General features: G+C 42.4%; 1 protein-coding gene across 1 annotated transcript in view; it reads left to right on the top strand.

The window, feature by feature from the left end:
* LOC138511528 (chondroitin sulfate proteoglycan 4-like) overlaps positions 1–19780 on the top strand; it is a 479770-nt gene extending 459990 nt beyond the window's left edge. Inside the window, exon 10 of the mRNA XM_069627268.1 lies at positions 12645–19780. Within this exon, the coding sequence (XP_069483369.1) occupies positions 12645–14704 (2060 nt within the window). The 3' untranslated portion in view covers positions 14705–19780. The remainder of the gene's footprint in view (positions 1–12644) is intronic.
* The last annotated feature ends 2511 nt before the right edge of the window (positions 19781–22291 follow it).

The raw sequence follows: 22291 nt of genomic DNA, 5'->3' as shown, positions 1-22291 counted from the left end.
GGTACAATAAATGCAATAAAGATGAACCTGCTCCCCAGAGTGCTGTACCTCTTCCAGATGCTTCCCCTGGAGGCCCCCACGATACATCTAAGAGAAGCCAGGAGGCGCATTCTGAAGTTCATATGGCAAGGCCGGAAACCCAGAATAGGGTATGTGACCCTTACCCTCCCCAAAGAAAGAGGGGGCGTCTCTCTCCCAGATCTCGAGGTCTACCACAGGGCGACCCAATTTATTAGAGTATTAGCCCTTCACCTTAGAGAGGAGCCCAATAAGCAATGGGTCTACATTGAGAACTCCTTCCTAAACCCTGTCACTGTAGGCGAATGGTTATGGGTCCCATTAAAAAAGCTCCCGAGAAGGATCAAGGGAACCATATGGAAGGCTTTAGCAGGGAAGGGAAACAGGGAAAAAGTCTCCTGCCAATATAAAACCCATGGCATCAAACTCCTCCACAGGTGGCAATACGAACGATCACCCTCTCAAAGATGTTCTCGGATGTTGTCCCAGCGTGTTGGCATGTTTGTGGGGATAAAGCTGACTATTGGCATATGTGGTGAACCTACCAAGAGGTCCAAACGTACTGGTCTGAGGTGCTTAGTTGGATCAGGGAGGCGGGAGAGGGGTACTACCCACTAGACCCCATCTTGGTGATATTTGGCCTACAACAAAGGGACGAGCGCTGGGAGAAATTACCAGACCTGACGCACTCTCTTTTGCTGGCAGCTAGAGCGGCGCGAGCTAGAACTTGGAAAAGAGCGGCCCTCCCTTCAAAAAGGGAATGGGTGGCGGTGGTTAAGGACATCTACTTTATGGATAGACTAACGGCCGCAATATATGGCTCAAGCGCACAGCTAGAAACAGTCTGGCTGCAATTCATGGAGGCGTTTGCCAACACAGAGGACGGGTCCAGATGATATTCAGAACTCTCCACTCGGCCGAAACTATCCTTTGCGTAAAACACATTGTAAAGGACTCAGAAGAGTCGACTACACTTGGACTGCCACAGGCCCGGAGGGCACTGCCCAAAGAGGTGTATCTTGAAAAATGGACACTGAGCCTTGAGGAAAAGGGGGGAGGGAGGGAGAGGTGGGGGGTGAAAAGCACCTAAGACTTGTGTTGCCTTGATGTTTTGAAGTTGTTACGGGCCTGTGCCACACCTACACTATATGCGTATGCTCTTTTGTTGTCTTGAAAAATCAATAAAAATTGAATTTTAAAAAAAAACCACATACCTCTAGAAATACCCTTGTTTCTCAAGACTGTCGAGTTTATATCAAATATCCTATCACATATGCTTTAACACTTCTCAATGCCTTACATGTTTCATTCCCTAATGGTAGTTGGGATGAATGAGAGATGATTCACCTAGGAAACCTGACCTGGAACCCCTCTCATGTGGCCAGAGAAAGGAAGACGCTTTCTGATCCTGACCTTGGGGGCGGTGTTAGCCAGGAGGATAACATGGGAGGGGAAACAGGTCAGGAGGAATGGGAGACCCCCTTAAGTAACTTTCCCCAATACCTCAATCTAATAATAGCTTATTGTACAATAGAAGCTGTTAAAACAAGTGACTTCTGTGTTTGGGAGTCCCAGAATCCCCAGAGTACTGGTACGAAGAAGAGTGCTGCAGAGGCACAAGGTTGCAGAGTGCAGCCCATTAAATGAATTACCCACGCCTGAGGAAGACTGAGAGGGATCAAAGGCCCCCTCAGGTGAAGGCCATTGGGTCAAGGTGGAAGATGGCGAGACGGCCGAAGCAGCAGTAAAGCAGTACTAGTAGAGGGTGAAGGAGTTTTGAATTCTCCATGAAGCAGCAGGGGAAACTGTGGAAGAGCCAGTATGCTGAGACCAGAGTGGCAGGAGAAGTTCATGCCAGTCCTGAGAGGGTTGTATGAGCTCGAGATTTAAGCTGCAGAGGTCGCGCAGCAGAAAGCGCACCTGTTTGTAACTTTCCCCAAAGGAAAGTGTCCAGCGGTGGCAGGTGAGCACCGGATCGCTGTGGAAGGCCGCAAGGGCTCTGAGACGCGGGAAGCCATGCAGGAGAGGTTACAGGGCCACGCCAGAGAAGTGAAGCAAATGAGCTGTTAGCAGTGAGGTACACAGACACACACACCACTGGTAAGTTCACTGTTGTATTGTGACCCCGGAGCACTCCGTGGTTACCTATTGCCTGAATCCCTACTCCCTACTGAATACCGAATGAGTGTAAAACTAATTGCTGTCAATGACATATACCAAGCTGATCTAACCCAAAGCAGTTGGCATACAGAGACTCCAAAGATCCCACCTGAATGGGGTGATTACTACATAGTGGCTTATAATAACAGCCAACTACAAGAAGGGAACCCAAACCACCACTGCCAAAGCCAAAAGGGACGCACACTAAGACAATTGACAAACAGCCATGGTTGTGTAAACAAAAAAATAACAGAATCTAGCAGTGTGTATGAAGAATATTGGCCAGGTTTAGAGAATGCTTTAACCCCACATTGCCAAAGTAGTGTGAAGAAGAGGAAGAGTTGTTATCATCATTTGGTTAATAATACAAAGGTGGAACAGAATTGTCAGGATGGTTGGCCTTCTGGTAAAAGAGGTTAAGGACGAATCAAGCTTTACCTGGCTTGCATGTGGCAAACACTTAGATGTAGTAAATAGCACCAGTGTGAGTCTTGTGTCCCCTGAAAGAAATCCTAAACTTAATTGTGTGACCCTTAACATAGAAGTACTTAAAGGTAGTAGCTGGGCCTGGCAATGGAGTATACTAGGTCTTAGAACATTTTGCCATTGGTTCTGTTCGGGCAGGAGAGTATACCCGCACAGAGAACTGCAGTAGTTTATCTTGGCTGGCAGGAGAGTATACCAGACCAAGAGCGTTGGTAACCATTGGTTTTGTTCTGGCAAGAGTACACTGCAGCAAAATGTTGTAGAAGTGGTAAACCTGGCATGAGTAAACCAAAGGCATTTGTTTTGAAGCTAATGATGTTCTGAATATTCATAGTTGATGACGAGAACCTGTCTCCAGACCTTGACTACAAGTAGAAAGAGGAAAGCTTTGTTAAACACATGTGAATCATCCTTGGAATCCCAGCTGGAACTTTGGGTTGTCAAGTTGGATTAGAAAGAACTGAAGTGGACATTTTTGTTATGACACAGAATGTCCTTATCCTTTTTGAACATTTAAAGAAAGGCCTGCTTGAATCTGGGGACAGTGAATTCACCCAGGTTTTCAGATGAAGCAGCTATTGTGGTGGGACTTATACTGATCTATTTGTTGTTAAACTACAATGTATTTCCTTATTGATTTGGTGTCTATGCAAGTGTGAGGGACAGAAACCTTTTGCTAGAGTGTTTTCCCTGAGTTTATTTTAGGCAGGGAAATCCTTTGTCAGGGTAGGGATAGTGAAGTTTTTATCCAACCTTTTCAGTTAATAAAATGGCATCTGTTGAAAAACCTTCATAAAGTTGTCCGCCTCACATTTCTGACCCCTCACACAGTAACAGAACTTTTTCCAGAGGTGTTTTGGTAGAAGTAGAAATCATGAATGTGATAACCTAAAATGTAACGATGAGACAGGAAACTTGTAGGTTTTAGGTCAGCTGTTAGAACAAGTAGGTAGGTAGCATTATCCCTTACCTTCCACTCTGTTGATTCTTAGCTCTCTTCTAGGTGCTCTTACTTAGATGGTCTTTTGTTTACAGCATCACTTTAATACTGACCACAAATCCCCTTTCTCTGGTTAGGCTGTATCTAAAGAGAAGAATATATATAAAGAGGCTCTTAAAAAGATGTAGGGCCATTCAGACCAGATGTAAGGGTAGAGTGGAACTATACCTTACCTATCACAATAGAATAGATAAAAATAGTCCTCCCCAGTTGAAAAGAGAGATATTGCCCTAGCAAGGAATGGTGGGGCAGTTTTTAGCTTCTCTGCATTATTTGGAGGTAACATTCATCTTGCCTTCAGCAAATGTTGTTGCTTTTTCAAACGCATGCTGAAGAAATAAAACTTTGCACTAACACATGGAATTTCTTGTAGTATGATGAATTAATAACATACTATAAGTTCCAACTTTTGAAAGTATGTGTATTACTTTATTACAAAGAATATGCCAGAAAATAAAAATCAAATCCCCAACACCGGGGCCAAACTCGTAGTATGGCAAGAGTAGAAAGAGTGGCAGTAATTCCGTCACTGCCACTTTTTTCCCGCACCACCATACTCGCAATAAGCCCTATGGCTTCAGCCGTTTCTACTGGACAGGCATATATACTATGTAAATGATGAAACGTTGAAAATATACGAAATGCAAGTCCTAAGAATCTCTAAGAACAACCATTTCCAGTTATCCAATTCCCCTTTGAGAGAATTGCAATTGAGGTAGTAGGGATAGCTGTGCCATCTAAGAGCAGTTTTGAATAAATCTTGGTCATCAAGATATGGGGACCACCAGTGCCTACAACTTTGTTGATCCTTCTGGGGAAGGCGGTTTAGAAGAGATGCCCATCAAAAAAGAGTTAAGCAAAGGAGTATATTCTGGGAGTTATGTAGGAACATGTCTGGATGTAAGGCTAGGAAATTAAAAGAAAAACAATTCCAAAGGACCGATCTACCAGCACCCCAAATTCGAACTCTCTAATTTTAATGAAAATGTCACTGGGCATAATGTATTTATAGTTTTTTTTACTGTATTTATATATTTTTTTTACATTTGTAAATCGCACTAAACCCATAGGCATCAAGGCGTTGGTTTCTTAAGGTTACGGTTACAGTACATGCGGGTTACCTTTTATGCTTCAGGTTTGTTTTCTTAAGAATATGGTTACAGAGCATCACATTTTGCCAGTGGTACAATGACACAAACTGGGTAGGTGCATGGTCTGACAAAGCCACACTTCATGGTACAGGGGGCTACATCAGGTGACCAGATACACCATGACACAATCAGAGTAGGTGCCCAGTCAGTTAAAGCCACGCTGCATGGTATGGGGGCTACCTCAGGTTAACATTTACATCAGAGCATGATCAAGGAAGGTGCATAGACTGGCAAAGCCACGCCTCATGTTGCGGGGGGCCACACCAGGTGCACAGACACAACAGGACCCAATCAGGGTAAGTGCAAAGCCACGCTTTGTGGTACGGGGGCTACTTAGGTGTACAGATACATCCTGTTACAATCGGGTTAGGTGAACAGACTAGTAAAGTCACGCCTCCTAGAATGGGGGCTACATCCGGTGTATGGATATACAGGACACAATCCGGGTAGGTGCACAGCCTGGTAGAGCCACACCTAATGGTATAGGGGGCTACATTAGGTGTACAGGTGCAATCAAGTAAATTGCAGGAACATGACACCAGCGCAAGGCAAGGGGAGTCAAATCAGGTGTACAGGTGCAATCATGTAGGTTACATGACAATATAACCAGGATCAGGCTGGGGGAGTCAAATGAGGTAGGTTACAGGCACGGATCAAACACAATGCAAGGCTAGAAGAGTCAGATCAGGTGAGTTACGGGCACATATCATACTCAGCGCAAGGCTGGAAGAGTCAAATCAGGTGGCTTGCAGTCATATATCATAGCCAACACAAAGCTGGAAGAGTAAAAAAACAGGTAGGCTACAGGCACATCAGGCACTCGGTATGGCACATAAGGTCTCCCAGGCAGATGGATTGGGCCTGGGACCTTGTGTGAGAAGACATCACAGGCATCACAGTAGATACTCGGTTTGGCACACAGTCTTACAGGCAGATGAAGTGAGCCTGGGACCTCAGTGTTCAGAGGAAGTCACAGGCATTACGGCAGGCACACAGTATGTCATATGAGGTCTCCCATGCTACTGAAGTGGGCCTGGGACCTCAGTGTGCATATGAAGTAATGGGCATAACAGCAGGCATTAAATGTAGCACACAAATTCTCCCAGGTAGATGGAGAGGTCCTGGGACCTCAGTGTGCAAATGAGATCACTGACATCACAGCAGGCACTCGGCATGGAGCGGGCCTGGGACCTCAATGTGCAGATCAAATCACAGGCAGCACGGCAGTCACTCGGTGTGGTACATTAGCCAAAGAAGAGGTATAGAGAGAGAATAGAAAGGGGCCAAGATCAGATCCTTGTGGAACACCGTGTAGAAGAGGAAGAGGTTCAGAACAGATACCAGCCCAGGATACCTGGTAGGTCCGATCAGAGGCATAGGATTGAAGCCATGTGATTACAGAACCAGAGAATCCAATGTAGGAAGGGGATTGAAGAAGTAGTGTATAATCCACAATATCAAAAGCAGCAGGTAAGTCCAAAAGTATAAGAATAGAAGAGTGTTTAGCTTTCGGATCAGAAAGGAGAGAGCCACAGATGGAAAGAAGACCAGTTTCCGTAGAATGAAGAGGTGGAAAACCAGACTGAAAGAGAAGTAGAATAGAATTAAGAGTAACAAAGGAAGAAACCTGGGAGTAAACGAGATGCTCCAATAATTTAGAAAGGTAAGGAAGAAGGGAAATAGGACGACAATTAGAGGGAATGGCAGGATCCAAGGAAGATTTTTTTTTTTTTTTTTAGGACAGGAAGAATAATAGCATGTTTGAATAGAAGAGGGAAAGTAGAAGTAGGAAGAGAGATATTGATAAGACTAGTGATGTAAGAATTGAGAGAAGGATGGATTTTAGAAATAAGACTAAAAGGAACAGGATCTGTAGCAGAAGCAGTGGGATGAGCCCGGGGGATGAGTGAAGAAGTATCAGAATTAGAGTTTGGCAAGAAAACTGCAGTAGGAGGGGAAGGGGAAACAGAGCAAGAAGAAAGCAGGGAGAAGAGAGGGATGGCAGAACAAAGAGAATTCACTTTAGAAGTGAAGAAGTTAGCATATTTAGAAGCATAACTATTTAGAAATGCCATTGACGTCAAGTTTTTGTAAGTATGTATTTATTTATTTCATTTGTTATATGTGCCCAGGACCCAGAGGTATCACAGCGCTAGATTACAATACAGAAAGGCATAGGTAGTTACAGTACAGTGCAGTCAGCAGTAGTTACATAGGTAATCATGCATATTTGTTAAAAAGTGTGGTTTTGACTTGTTTGCGAAATGCAAGGTAGGAAGGTTCGTTCCTGATGGAGGGAGGAAGCGTGTTACATAGTGTGGGCATGATGACAGTGAAGCAGGAGCCAGCCCTCTGAACGTTTTCTTTGGAATCTAGGTGTAGTAAGTGAGATGGAGGAAGTTGAGCGTAACATGCGTGGATTGGGTTTCTTGGAGTTGCGGTGTGTGAGATGGGGGGGCTGTGTTGTAGAGGCAGCGGTGGGTGGTGGAGAGTATTTTAAAGTCAATGCATGCTTTAATGGGAAGCCAGTGGGCTTCACGTCTGATTTCGTAGATGTGCTCTGAGCGTTTGAGGTCCCAAACTGCTCTGAGGGCGTTGTTCTGTGTGAGTTGTAGTTTATTGAGATTCTTGTTGGAGGTCCCTGCTAGGATGGCATTGCAGTAGTCAAGTTTGCTACTGTCTGTTGCTCTAACAAGACTGAGGCAGTTGCTAGGGGTGAGGAAGTTTCTGGAGAGATTGAGGAGTTTGGTCGAGTATGCAGCGGAAGAGGTCATTGCTTTCATGTGTTTAAGGTTGAGTTCTGCATCTAGGTAGACTCCTAGTGTTTTCAGATGAGGGGAGACCGGGATGCTGTTTCCGTTGATGATGAAGGCGGAGTAGGCAGGATCAAGATGTTTGAGGTGGTGGGGGGATCCAACAATGAGTAGCTCGGTTTTATCATCATTTAGGCATAGGTGGTGGTTGGCCATTCATGCCTGTATGATGTTGTAGATGTGATTGATGTTTGCGCAGTCGTGGTCATAGGCGCCATATAGTTTGAGGAGGATCTCGGTGTCGTCAGCAAAATTTGTGTAAGGGATATTGAGGTTGTCAAGGCGATCGAATAGGTCCTTAGTGTATGTGTTGTAGAACGTGGGTGAGACGCAGGATCCCTGTGGGACACCATAGGGAAATGGGATGGGGGTCTGCTGCTTCCGTGCCAGCGAAGACCCTAGATGTTCGGTTGCTCGGGAAGAATTTGGCACATTTGGCTGCTTCTTGTGAAAAGTTGAAGGAGGTGGTGAGGCGATGTCGTTAGACACAAATGAAAGGGTCGGTAGAACAAAAACACCAACACTTTCAGCACGTAGGGAAAACAAATCTCCCCGATCAATGATGGTCACACCCCTTCGTTGTTTCAAAGTTTTTCATTGTAGTTTGGAACAATCACATACAAATGTCTACTAAGAGACACAACACAGAACAGCAGTATTGTATTGATAGGGCAAAATGAATTACAATGAGTATATTACCAAGATACATCGCTTGGAGTGAAGTACACAAGATCTACATAGTACATATCCTACTGTCAAGGTACATCAAGAAAGGGGTTGTAACAAATGAACAGGTAGAAAACAAAATGCAAGAGCAAGTGAACACAGTTACAAGAAAAGACAGTGAGTATTTTGCAGCACTGTGACTCAGAGTCAAGGTCTACACCACAGTGTTTCAGCCCTTCTGGGTTTTGATGTAAGCCTTTCTTTTGGAGCCTTCGTCAGGACAAGACGACTGGGGCGTCTGTGTGTTCTGCGTGTGCGTGTCTGCTCGAAGCTGGAGCACGGGAAGCTGAAGGAGTGACACCCTGAATCAATCTGATGTTGTTACATGGCCAGCTGGACACAAGTACAAATCCAATCTGTCTGGTGGCAGCAGGATTAGTGTCATGATTTGGTGCAGGAACTCTACTTGGCAACCTGGGCGCTGAGTGTACTTAATGCACTCTGCACAAGCGGCGCCGTTGGCTGAGTAGTGCCGTCTTGTAAGCAAAGTACATAAAATGCGGGCATGTAAGAGTCCCCGTGTGGAAGGTTCCTGTCTGGTCGGAGCGGATCCGAACGAATGTAGCTGGTGTCTCCTGGAGATGGTGAGACGATTGCAGAGGATAGTGTGGTCTACGAGATCAAAGACCGCCGAAAGGTCGAATAGCATGAGAATTGCGAGTTCTCCTTTGTCGCAAATGAGGCCAAGTTGTACCTTGAGATCGAGGAGGGCAGATTCAGTGCTATTCAGTGCTATGTCTTGGTCTAAAGCCGGATTGGCGTAGACCGAGTAGGGAGTGGGTTTCGAGGTAGGATTGGAGTTGTAAGTAGGCAGTGCGGTCGAGGATTCTCAAGAGGAATGGAACTGTAGTGATGGGGCGGTAGTTGGTGGGGAGAGTGGGACCAAGGGAAGGTTTTTTCAGTAATGGTTTGAAGTGGGTATGGTGCAGGTGCTGATTGAGGCATTGAATAATTTAGTAATGGTGGGGGCCAAGGGCTCGGCACAGAGTTTGATGATGTGAGCGGGGAAGAAGTCACCAGTGCAGTTGGAAGCTTTGAGGTGTTAGATGATGGTAATGGTTTCTGCAATGGTGATGGGGGTGAACTGGAAGGGGGCTGGAGGGTGTGGATGGGGAGGATGTAGGGTGGGAGGATTCAGCTTGAGGGATCTTTGCTTTCATGAGGATGGTTTTATCTCTAAGGTTCTGGATTTTGTTGGCTAGGGTGGATTGTACCAACGTGCACCAGGCTTTGTCTTTGGGAAAGGTAGAAATGGGTGGTACTGGGGTTTCCATTTCTTTTAGGATTTTGAATAGCTCTTTTGTGACAGACTGGGCTTCTGAGAGGCGGGTATTGCAGATGTTGGCTTTGGTGTTGATGGCAAGTTTGTAGGAAGTGGCGCAGATGCTGAAGGCATCTTTGTTGCTGGGGGAGGGGTTTTTCCGCCAGATATGTTCTTTAGAGCGCTTGGATTTGTGGAGATTTGGTAGGTCTTCGGTGAACCAGTTGTGGTCTTTTTTCATTATGCAGGTTTTAAGGGGGCATGAAGATCTAAGATGTGGTGCAAGGCAGTGTTGTAAGCTGAGAGAATGACCTCTGGGCTGTTGTTATCAGGCCAAGTTTCGAGGGCGGTCCGAATGGTGGGTTCTAGGAGTTCCTTACTAAGTTTTTTGTGTGTCTGGCGGTGATGGTTTGGTGGGTGGTGGTGGGTTATTCAGTGCTGACATAGAGGTCTGGGGAGAATAGGATCAGGGAATGATCTGTCCAGGGCACAGGATTGACGTCTAAGATTTTGGTGGCAGTGTTTAGAGATAGGATCCAGTGAAGCGTGCACCCTTTGATGTGGGTGGGTTCCTGGATGACTTGAATGAAGTTCATCTCTTGGAGTGTTGATGCGAGTGACAAGGCCAGGTGATCAGCTGTATGACGCACCAGTGAGATAGGAAATTTGCAGCGAACATTAGACCAGAAGCCCTGAACATCTGGAAGGGAAGTCTGTGGCAAGGAACACACTTCATGTCGGACACTGATGCCATGAGTTCCAGCAAAGAGAATATAAACTCTGCCGAGAGGTGAACAATCTGAGGTACACTGTTTGCTGGAAACCTTTAAAAACAAGTAGTCAAGCAACTGTAAGAGGCAGAACCAGGGAGAAATGAGCCTAGGAAGATGACTGTGGAAAGGCATGAATAATCAAAGAGAGCAAGAGAGAGGAAGTCTCTAATGGTCAGAGTAAAACGACCTAACAGGACTACAGAAAGCTACCCACAGTTATTGACCACACAGAGTCCAATATAGTGTGTGGTAAATCACTCAGGAGTCGGATACAAGAGATCATGTTACAACTGGTACTTTTATTGAGCAAAACGGATATGAAGGCCTGTCCTATCCCTACTCCTAGGTGCTCTTGGTCCTTTCTGAAAGAAATAAATACATGCTGCTCGTCAGATGGTCTCACTGCATAATTCAGTCCTGTGCCCACATCCTAATCTAACCTAAGTTCTGCCCCTACCACGAACAACTAGAAAGGTCTGGAAAAGGATTTTCTTTCAACCCTTGAAAGAGTGGCTGTTTTCCGAGCCCCACTCAAATGCCTGTCGGTCTTCTCCCAGACCATGTGCCTATTTGTACAGTTCAAATTCCTGTCTGAACTTACCTTCTCCTTCGTTCGGGTCCCTCTCTCTCTAGGCCACCTCAGAAAGAGCAGTGTTCTGCAGGCTCCTTAACTTCTTCACGTGCAATGGCTTATGCTGCGGGTTGCTTCCTGCCCCTGCCTTCCAAGAGGACATCTCCTCTTGCGGCTGGCTTTGTGGGATTTCCTCTTCCTGCGGGTGTCTATGCAGGCATGCCAGCTCCTGCGGCTGACTCCTCAGACTTTCCTCATCTTCCTGTGATGCTTGTATGGGCTCGTTATGTTTCAGTCAAAAATGCAATTGGACAATCCATTGATTCTGCTGTTCACGTAAGTGTTGTAAAAGGGTCAGAAACCACACCAGCAATTACTAAATGGCCATGAGCACAATTGCCCTGGTCAATCCCCACATCACCAACAAACACATGGACCTTTTCACCAAAGAGATGATGAATAAAACCCTTTCTGGGGATTCATTTTCCTCTAAGGGGGAGTCACCCTCCAGGGGACCCCGCTTGCCGTACCCTAGGGAGTCTTAGGCGTAGTGTCTCACATTCATTGTCCCAAAGGGCCTGGCTCCCCCTTGGGGAGAGTGGATGAATTCCCTGGGTTCGTCAGAGGCGATGGAAAAATATTAGTAGAATACCATATAATGGGAAAGTGAATTTTAGAAGGTATAATACAATGAAGTGTGATTTGCAAGCCTTTTAAAGCCCAGAGAGAACTGAACTGCCAGCAGTTCAGAATGATTCTTTCTAGGAAGGAGAGTCTTCAAGCCCATCAAGAGAATTTAATTTTCATTAGTATAAAACTCAGCATGCTGGAAGGACGTTTTAAAGGAAAGAACAGTTGTGTGTTTAAAATCGCTGCATGCTGGGAAATAATGTGTTCAAGCTGTGAACTGCCATTTGTCTGGTCTAATACCGCTGCATGCATAGAAAATGAGCCTTAAATCCCAGAGTAGACTGAACTGGTATATGTTTAAAAACACTGCATGCTTGGAAATAGTATTCAACCGAATAACTCTAATTCTTCTAAAACCACTGCATGCAGGGAAAGTGTTTGAAAGCCAGAACTATCCTTTGTCTAAAACCATTGACTACTGGGAAAGAGAGTCTTAAATCCCAGATGTAACTCCGCTGTCATTCATCTGAAAGCATTGAATCTTGGGAAAGTACGTATGAAAACGATTGGAACTGAGAACCTTCTGAAGGAAGACAAGTGTAGACTTGAATTGAAGACAAGAGCCAACCTTGACACCTAAACAAATGTTACAAGAATATAAAGTTTTTGTTTAAACTTTCGCCTCAATAGCCTGTCTTTGATTTAATTGCATCTGTCACACAATGTATCAAAAAACTTACATCAGAAAAGCGTTTGTTTCATGACCTTTTGGTGTTGAATGAAAAATAATATTGCTATAGTTTGATAGCAATTTTTATATTATATATTTTATTGTTTATAGCACGCCCCTACCTCAAGGGCATTGGAGCGCTTTACAACAAGGTTGTGTCAGAATTGGGCTCAGCATTTTATACAGTAACTCAGTACTGTTGATGGAGGGAGAGAGGGATCTTTATTGACAAGATATATTGGCTTTAATCTAAACCTGTTGATATAAAATTAAAAGCAATCAATTGATTTCCTTGTCTCTGCTAAACCCTCTCTATATTTTTTAGGTGCTGTTGTGTTAGAAGGAGACAAAGTACTGATCGACAAATCAAAGTTGGATGCTTCCAATCTCATGGCTAAATTACCAGATTCCCAACGTTTTCAGTATGAAGTTTGGTACCAAGTAACGTCCTTGCCCAAGCACGGTCTCATCGTTGTGGGAGAACGAAATGTTACTAAAGAAAAGCCCAATTTTTCACAATATATAGTAAATAAATTTGGAATTACATACATTCATGATGGCTTGGAATCTTTGGTTGACGATTTTACTTTTGATGTTTGGCTAAACTTGAAAAGTAAGTCTGCTACAAAGCCAGAGGATGAATCTGATGTTACTACAGAAGTGTTCAATGTCACCATAATTCCAGTTAATGATCAGGTCCCTGAGTTAAAGACTAAAGGACCGCATCTGAAGGTTCTTCAGGGGAGTGTGGCTGTACTCGGTCCTGAAAACCTGAAAGTGGAAGATTTGGACAACACGCCTGAGGAAATCAAGTACACAATCATTAGCCATCCTAATAATGGCTATTTGGCAATTGACAGTGATCTAAATACAACCATCCAACACTTCACCCAAGCGGACATCGATGGCAGCAAGATACTTTTTGTGCAAGATGGCAGTGCATCTTCTGGGGTATTTTACTTTAGTGTGACTGATGGCAAGCATCGACCTTTATACAAGCTTTTCAACCTTGAAGTTACTCCAGTGTCAATCACTATCACAAACATTACTGATATTGTTCTCAAACAGAGTGAGACCTTTATTCATATTAATAATGCACAGCTAGCAGCTGTTACCAATGGAAAAAGTTCAGAAATAAACTATGAAGTTGTGCACCCTCCCAAATTTGGCCATCTTCTCCTTGAAGGTGAAAAAGTGTCTACATTTAAACAATCTGATTTGGACCTTGGTATGTTGTCATACCACATGACTGACTTTTCTGCATCCCACGATAAATTTGAGATCATGCTCTTTACTTCTGAAAACAATCTTACTGGGCAGGTGGTTCACATAACGGTTCAGCCTTTATTGAAGCTGGCTTCAAATTTAACAATTCCAAATGGAATAATATATAAATTAAGAAGAAAGGACCTGGATGCCAGTGAATTGGCCAACATAACAGACAGTGATCCCAAATACGAATTGACTGAACCCCCTGTGTACGGAAGATTTGTCAAAAGAAGGGCAGCTAGAGATACTGTGCTCCAGGCAATTACTGTTTTTACGCAGGGCGATATTGAAAAAGGCCTCGTGCTGCTTGACCTTAATGCCAATATGACTGATGTTGATGTGCAGAATGACTCCTTTTCATTTGTCCTTAAGGCAGATAACGTTCCCCCAGCTGTGGGCACTTTGACTTATACCATAGTTACATATGACCCACTGCTTGTGCAGGATGCTACAACTGAAGGGCTTTCATTGACCAGCACAATTGTTATGAGCAATCAGAACTCTTCGGAACAACTGACAGTGATTCTCCCAGATGATGAAGTTCCTACGGAAGCCCCTCAGAAGTCCGTAAATAAGTTGGGGAAGCGAAACCGGTGGGGCATCCAAGTGGAGGACGATGGATTGCTTTCCCCTGATGCAGCTGTAACAATTTCCTCACAGAGAGAGATAACAACAAAAGCCGCTGATGTTAACCCAAGAGCCGAACCCAACGAAAGCAGCAACCCTTTGTTCCTCATCGTCCCACTTGTCGTCATGGCTGTTCTATTCATTGGTGTTATTATGAGCGTTTGCTTTTTTCTAATGTGTCGCAAACCTGAGAAACCCAAACCGCTGATTGAGAAACAAACCAGCAACACTGCTCATCAAAGCACAGCTCTTTGTCCAGAACGAAGCCAGGCTGTGCCAACTGTCACAGTCACGCCTCTCCAAAAAGGCTGCGAAAATATTTCCAGCAGCCCACTGTTGGGGTTTAGACGTGAGCATCTTTTCCCCTCATCTTCTCCTCCCATGGAGAAGCATATTATACTTAATAACCTACCCCACTTAGACCCAGAAATGGCTCTACACTGTCGAACGACTAACCCAACCCTTAGACAAAATCAGTACTGGGTATAACAGCACCACTACTTAGACACGTTTTCTCTTGAATACTGTATTTTAATATGAAAATGTATATTTTTGATATATGATTAATACTTGAAACTGGTTATTTATTTTGTAATTTTAAAGGACGCAATATTAAATCTGATGATTTGTATATTTATATCTGTAATCAAGACATGACAAAGTATTTTGTGGACACCTCTTAATTGATTTGTAATGAGACTTGTTTGTAAAACAGTTTACTCAGTTTTGTTGAGACAGGATGTAGCTCGTCTAAGCCGTATTTATTTGTCCAATCAGAAACACTGTTGCGCTGCATTGAAATATCGTCTGTATTGTATGGAATGGTTAAGTGGAGCTGAGCTAGTTGGTCCATAATGTGCTTCTTAATCCTTGCTCCTTTCACAGATCCTAATAATGATAACCCTCAAGTCACTAATATTGACAGCATGAGCTCAGCACTGCACGTTCTGAACTGCTTTGGCCACAAATAGGTCTTATAAAAATCTTTCCTTTCTCCCTGGATCCATTCACAGTGAGCATGAACTAAATGGGGATTCTAACATGAATCAATTTCTTCCTTTCATAAAACCCTGAATAAGTGAGTAGCTTCCTGCTTTGGTATTGGTTCATTGTAAACCGTGTTTAGGGCCTAACAGAGCAGGGCAGTCGGACCAAGTGGCCAAAAGTTGCATCTAGCAAATAACCAATCTGAACAGGAATGTTACTCTCTACCTTCCAGGGGTGAAATAAGAGGATGTTTGGCTACTAAAATTGTAGAAAATTGTCCTATCCCCTTCCAACGTCTTGAGATCGCACATATGGAACAATGTAATTGACCCAGAGACAGTAACAATGAATCACAACTCACTGAGCATAAATTCTGATCAAGAGCATAAAGTATGCCATTTTAAGAACTGATGCTCCAAGATTGGCTACTGTCTGTCATGTACACCCATTTATGCCTCATAAATCACATACCAGTAGTACGTCTGTGAGTTTTATCTGCACTGATTGTTGCAGTTCTTGTTACACCAACATGTATTTGGTTCCTATACAATTTTAAAAGTACTTTGTACTTATGTGTTTCTTTGGGGCTAGCCATTGAATGTTCGCTGCTACCCTTTTTATACCTCTTTCTCGAGTGTACGGGCTACATGCACAGTGAAGCAAATGTTCTCAATGTGCTCCCTTCTGTTGTTTATAGATTCACACATGGTACAAATGTTTCCTGTAAACAATTAAGTGTTATAAACTATTTTCCCTAAATTGATGATGTGTTTAATCACTGTGAATGGGAGAAACTTGATGCAAAAAAAGAAAAACCTTGTCTCCCCATTATTAGTAAATGCAGGTTTTTGAATTGTGTATCGGATGTATTCAGATATGAGGGAATGTTATGAAATATATCGATCAGTATTAATAAAACTGCGGTCTGTAGAAAATCATGGAATGCAATTCTCAAAGAAATGCATAGGATTCTCTTGTGCGTATGCGCCACCTACGTTCATATGTCAAATCTTTAGTTTAGTGCTTTGTTTTGACTTTTCCTCATGTGGCCAGCATTTACATGAAAGTGCTGTATGTGTTGTATGATTAATTGAAGTATTTTTAAAAGATATTTATCCATTTTCTATACATTTGTGATGAAGTGGCATTTTGTATCTAAATAAAATAATAACAAAGCACTTCGGCTTAATGATGCATGTGCAGTGACGTTTGTGATAATCCTACATTATCAGCTCTAAAACCGCTGCCTATCTGTTGTTTGCATCCTTAAAATTGAGACGTCTCCCTCCCTCTCAGTATCTGTCACCAGAAAGAAGTTCTCGGAATAAGAGACCTGTCCTGCCACACAATCCTACTTGACTTGGAGGAATGGCCGACCTTTCTCTGATGTCCATGTGCAACCCCTAAATAATGAACTGAGGTAAATGATGTGGTGCAGGGTCGAGAATCACAGTCCTCGGGTCAGCAATCAAGAGTCCGTACCAACAGAGTTACAGAAAAATGCCACAGTAACAACAAGATGAAAGCAGGGTAGCAATACGACTTTCCATTCCTGCCTGGTTTCCATTTATACAGCAATGTGATCACTTGATGGGAAGAAGGTAAACAAGCATCACAATGGCTCAGAAAACATCCCAGTTATCTCAGTACCAGAAAGCAAACTGTCCCACTATCTAATTGGAATCAAAATGGGCTGCAGCAGTGCTATCGCTATGATTTATAGGTTAGACTATTGTCACTTGTCTTGAAAGTACTGGAATCATACATTGCTGAAATCTCAGGCTCCTTATTGTCATCCACTAAAACTGGCAACAGAGGTCTCAAAACCTGATCAACGGAGCTTATGTCATTAGGGAAATGTGGAAAGCCAAATGAAACTCAAGTCCTGGGAAGGTTCAATCTAATAGTCACAATAATCCAAAACACCAAAAATGTGGAGTAGTCCTTTCTACAGTGAGCTTGCAGGCAAAAATGGATCTGACAAATAAACCTTATTGGCCTCTACATTGTTTGGAGGTTTTTCTGGGCTCTATCCACAGCCTTCTTCAAAGCTCTTTAGACTCGTTAAGACTTAGAGGCACAAGTCATGGACCCTATGCCGCTTATTTAAAGGTTAATTGGAAGAAAGCACCAGCTTTCGGGGTGGAATCACATCACACAACACTCATGTATGGAAACTAAGCAAAAAAACAACTATGTTCCCCAAGTCTCAGGATGCATTACTATTGGAAAACTGGTATGAATGGCAGTAAGGTCCAAAGAGATTCATACTTCTGTTTCTCCATTTCAGTCTGCCCATTAGTCTGTGGATGATAACCAGAAAAAGAGCTCCTTCTACTCCTGAAGCCATAAGCATGGCACCTCAGATATTTGCAATATATGCTGTGCCTCAATCAGAAACATTTAAGGTGGCAAATCTTGCAGGTTAAAAAATAATTTTAAAATATCCAAATCTACTAAATAGCCATTTGCAAAACTCTTCAATGCTGTAAAGAGTGTCCTTTTTAGAAATGTATCCACAGTAACCATTATTGTGATACACCCATCTGACAAGGGTAATTCCACATAAAAACCAATGAAATTGGTTGAGGGCACTCATGGGCGCAACCACCAGGGGGTAAAGGGCATCCTGACCCCCTAAAATTGTGGAACATGACCTTAGGTCCCCCCAAATATAACACCCCACCATTTTCCACAATGTGGGGCAATCAATCTATGAGCTGTGAATGGATGTCTGCTGCTCAAGCAGGACAGGACAAACTACACAACTGAAAGAAAAAACTGTCCAAATAGGTCTATATTTCTCATGGTTTGTAGAGTTTGTACTTTTAGGGTGTTGTGATGGACACCAAGCCCAGTGAGATTTACTGGCTCAGAAGAGTTCAAGTTTAAATTATGTTCACACATTTTTTTTCAAATACACAAATGTGTAGTCATTCTTATGTTTTGAAAGTGTTCTTTGATGTATGCAAAGCAGCTGTGAGAAACTAGAAGGTGTTTCACCCACTATTCCCCGGGGGTCTCTCTCGATTGTACGAGATTCATTTATATTTATTTTCCAGTGTTTAATTGGTTTATTAACACAGTATAAACATTGGCATATGTTCAGTGTTGATTGTACACTAATGAGATTTCTATTAAGATTAGTTTCATTTATTGGGTGATATATTGATCTCATTTGAAATTCTCTTGTCAATTGCAGCTCAAATATTATTTATGTTGTGTGATATATTTTCACAATAATATTTCTCTCTCCATTCAATCGCACTCAAAATATCTATAAGGGTCTCAGGTTAAACTATTACACAGACCCGGGGCATTTGAAAGCATTGGTATGGATTGTATATTATTTACGTTATGCTCTGTACTCCTTATTTCTCGTCACTTTGCGTTTCAATCTTTTTTTTATTTTGTGAACGTTTGCCCAGCGGCCATCTTTAGTTTTTCTCTCTCACACTTTAGATATCTGTTTATTTCTTAGTCTCTCCATTTTATTACACTCTAGAGAAATACTAAATATATCGTATTCCTCATTTTTATTTCAATTTTTCTCTCATTTATTCCTTTCACTTCAAATAATGTATCCCTTGTTGATTGAACAACCTCTTTACTTTTTACTTTCACAAGGAACAGATTGTTGACGTCCACCAGTCCATCTTTTAGTTCCATTAACATGTTGCTAGGCAACCTTTAAGATGACAGAATCGCTCACACAAGCAAGCTCCAGCAACTCTCACGGATCTCCACATCCCGCACTCACGTTATAACGGGTAAGATCGTTCTCTGTTCATCATTATTTTCAGGTGTTATTGGACATGGTAGATACTTAGGAACATCTAGACTCACTGCTGCTCCCCCCTCTCTCATTACCATTGCAGCATTTTCAATACTGATGGTAGATATTTCTTCCTTGATCTGTTAGCACTCTTGCTTGGACGACAGTTCTGATAATCTTTGGAAATCAATTACTAAAGTAGGGACACTCCATTTTCATTCAGTTCATTTCTTGTTTCGGATTGGCCTCCTTGGCTGTCTCCTTATAGATTGTGTCTTTCTTCACTGACAGAAAGGACTTTTTTAGCACACCTACCTCAAGGCAACTCTCCTTGTTTCTCTATGGATTTAATCAAGGTATTCTGTTTTTATGCTTTTATCTTTTGGTGACATAGAATCGATAATGAACGGGGACTCAGGAGGTGGCATGCTTGATCTATTAAGCACAGTGTTTGATCACACCATTAGTTTTTATACACACTCTACAAGCACTTTTATTTTAATTTAACTCACCAGGAATCTCTATCTTAAACTTTCCCCTATATATCACTTAAACATAGTGAAGAATCCAGAACATCTTGATTAGTAATTTCAGCTAACTCTAATGCCTAGCATGTACTATGGATATATTACTTATCAAATATTAATGGTTATAACAGAACTATTTGATCATATGACTTGTTTTCATGAATTATGTTTGCTGACAGTATATCTTTGTTGAATTGCACCTAATGAAGGGAACCTTTTCCTGCAACGCGTTGTGTTGACTTACTTTTGAATATAAAAGAAGATTGGAATACCAAATGTATCTCGTACCTTTATTATTCCTTTTGGAATTTGTTTTGTTGAGATTTCTATGAACTGAATGAAATACTATTTGCTATACGTATTTATGTAATTTTGGCTGTCATATTCAGCATTAAGGTGTGCTGGAGGCTGCAGTGTTGATACTCTTCGGACACCATCTTTGTTGTCTCTCTTTCGGGTGGCCAGGGCATGGCCATCGCCTTTGGATCCAGACCCTGTTGGAGCAGTGCGGGAGGATTACCTGGGTGAGGGGTCTTCGGGGAGTGGAAGTGGGTCACCTGATGGCGAGACGCGGTATACCTATCCCTGTAACAACTTTACCCCATCCTACCCGATAGACTATTTAGAAACTCTGCCCCTCCCCCGCCCTTTCCCTACACGAACACTTTCACATGGACAGCCCACTCTGGGAGAAAACACTCACACCTGTGAGAAACCAGAATGTGTCTCACCCCCTACTCCCTGTGGCCAGGACACGGACATCGCTTTGGGATCCAGTTCCTGGGGCTGGACCAGTGCAGAAGGATCTCCTTCCTTATAACACCTTTACCCCATCCTACCCGGTAGCATATTTAGGAACTCTACGCCCCCACCCCCTTTTACAACAAACACACTTTCTCACTGACAGCCCGCTCTAAGAGAAAACAGATTAACACTTGAACCGTATACCTGACGTGTCCCAATACAATGGTCAGGCAAGGTCAGGCAATTACTGACCCACACTCACACCTGACTTCCATTACACTTCCCCACACGGATAATAGGGGGAGCACAAGAGCACACTCTGAGTGAGGCAAAGCACATGAGGAAACAGCTGTTCCAAGATGGCAGTTTAACAAGAGGAGAAAGACAGCAAAAAAGAAGGGAATTGCAAGGAGGGAAGTTCCCTTGACCTTTTTGACAAGGAACCGTTACTTTCATAAGCCCTCGAGATTGGAAAGCATAAGACCAGGAAAACGGAATGAAGAATCCTGCATTGTGTTTCGGAGATACCCAGGGCCCTCCTGCGTCAAGAATCAAGGCGGGGAGAATTACCAGCCACTGTGGTTCAGTCCTTGGCTCCAAGAATAATATATTTCCGAATGATGGGTGCACTCCTTAACTGTTTAAAAATGAATTAGATTCTTAGAGAAATTGGAGGGGTGCAAGAGAGATAGACCAGCCCTGACACTGGTGGTATTCAAACAGAAAGCACAACAGATGTCCACAAATTTGTGAAACCCTCCCGTCCCTCACACACCCGGTTTGTGTTAATAAACTACAGAAGAAGTAGAAGTAAAATTCATTGGTTTAAAAAATAATCATATGCACTTTACTATGTTTTTGTGAGGAATTCAAGTTGAATAATATTATTTCATATATTCAATACAAATGCTAATTACAATACAACATTAAGCATTCAGATACAAATGTTCTGTTTTTAGTACAATTATTAAATTCCGTAATTACAAGAAATGGTTTTCAAAATAAAGCAGTATCACATCTGATAGTGGAAATAGGTTCCTGGTGTTATCTTATCCTAGTTTGCTCAATGCTTTTTGGGAGTGTAATCCCTTCATCGGGAGCACTTAAATTCGTTATGATTCTTTGCACTTGTTTAAATCTACGAGAAATTATGTAGAAATAGTAATAAATACCAAATACTTCGTTCTAGATCTACTCTTTAAATTCAATGTTATTCTGTCATGTTACATGATGTTAAATCACCTGGATGATATTCCTGAATTCTGTCTTGGTCATGGTCTTGATAATATAGCATTATTAGCTTCCTCAATTTTAGATGTCAGTTGTACAGTCCGCAATCACCTCCAACCTGGTGCGGTGTATTGGCTGTAAGGGTAAAAGAGATATATAAATATATATATAATATATATGTATAAACATATAAGGGAGGATAAGTCTATTCAAAACCACTAAAAACACTCACTGTCGCAATCGATAATATAAAGGTGTACCTGGGTTTCAACGCAACTGGTACATCATAATTTGAATAGTTTCAGCAATATAGCTTCAAAATTCCCTTTCGGGTACACGTGCTTCGTATTAGTCCCGTTTTGTAAGATCTAGTAGAGAGAAAAACAAATATAACCCTTCTAGGTCATTTTCAAGTGATCCATATAATATAAATAGAGGCATTTGTATTAAGCTGTTCTCAACTACAACACACCTCAGCGTCAGGTATGCAGCTCTTGTTGACTCCTAAATTTCAAGCATGTGCTTTTTATCTCATAGTGCTTCTGTTTTAGCCTGATCTGAAAATCAGATCAAGGTACCCCTTTAGTATAGCACTTATTATGCCTTTTACTGTATATAAAGGACTGTGTTTTCAAAAAGAAAATCCAGCTTATCACGTGATAACGTGATGACATCATATGTTGACAAAAATCTGTGATTTTAAAAAACACTTGTATCAAAAATTAAATTAATTATGTCAATGGGAAGAGTGTGATGCCTTTTTATTATTGTGTGTTAAAGTTGAGAATTAACACACTGAGAAATGTTTACAAA

Source organism: Ambystoma mexicanum, chromosome 6p (genome assembly GCF_040938575.1).
Source record: "Ambystoma mexicanum isolate Mex_15411 chromosome 6p, UKY_AmexF1_1, whole genome shotgun sequence".
Lineage (NCBI taxonomy): Eukaryota > Metazoa > Chordata > Amphibia > Caudata > Ambystomatidae > Ambystoma > Ambystoma mexicanum.
This window is presented reverse-complemented; position numbering and strand designations above follow the sequence as displayed.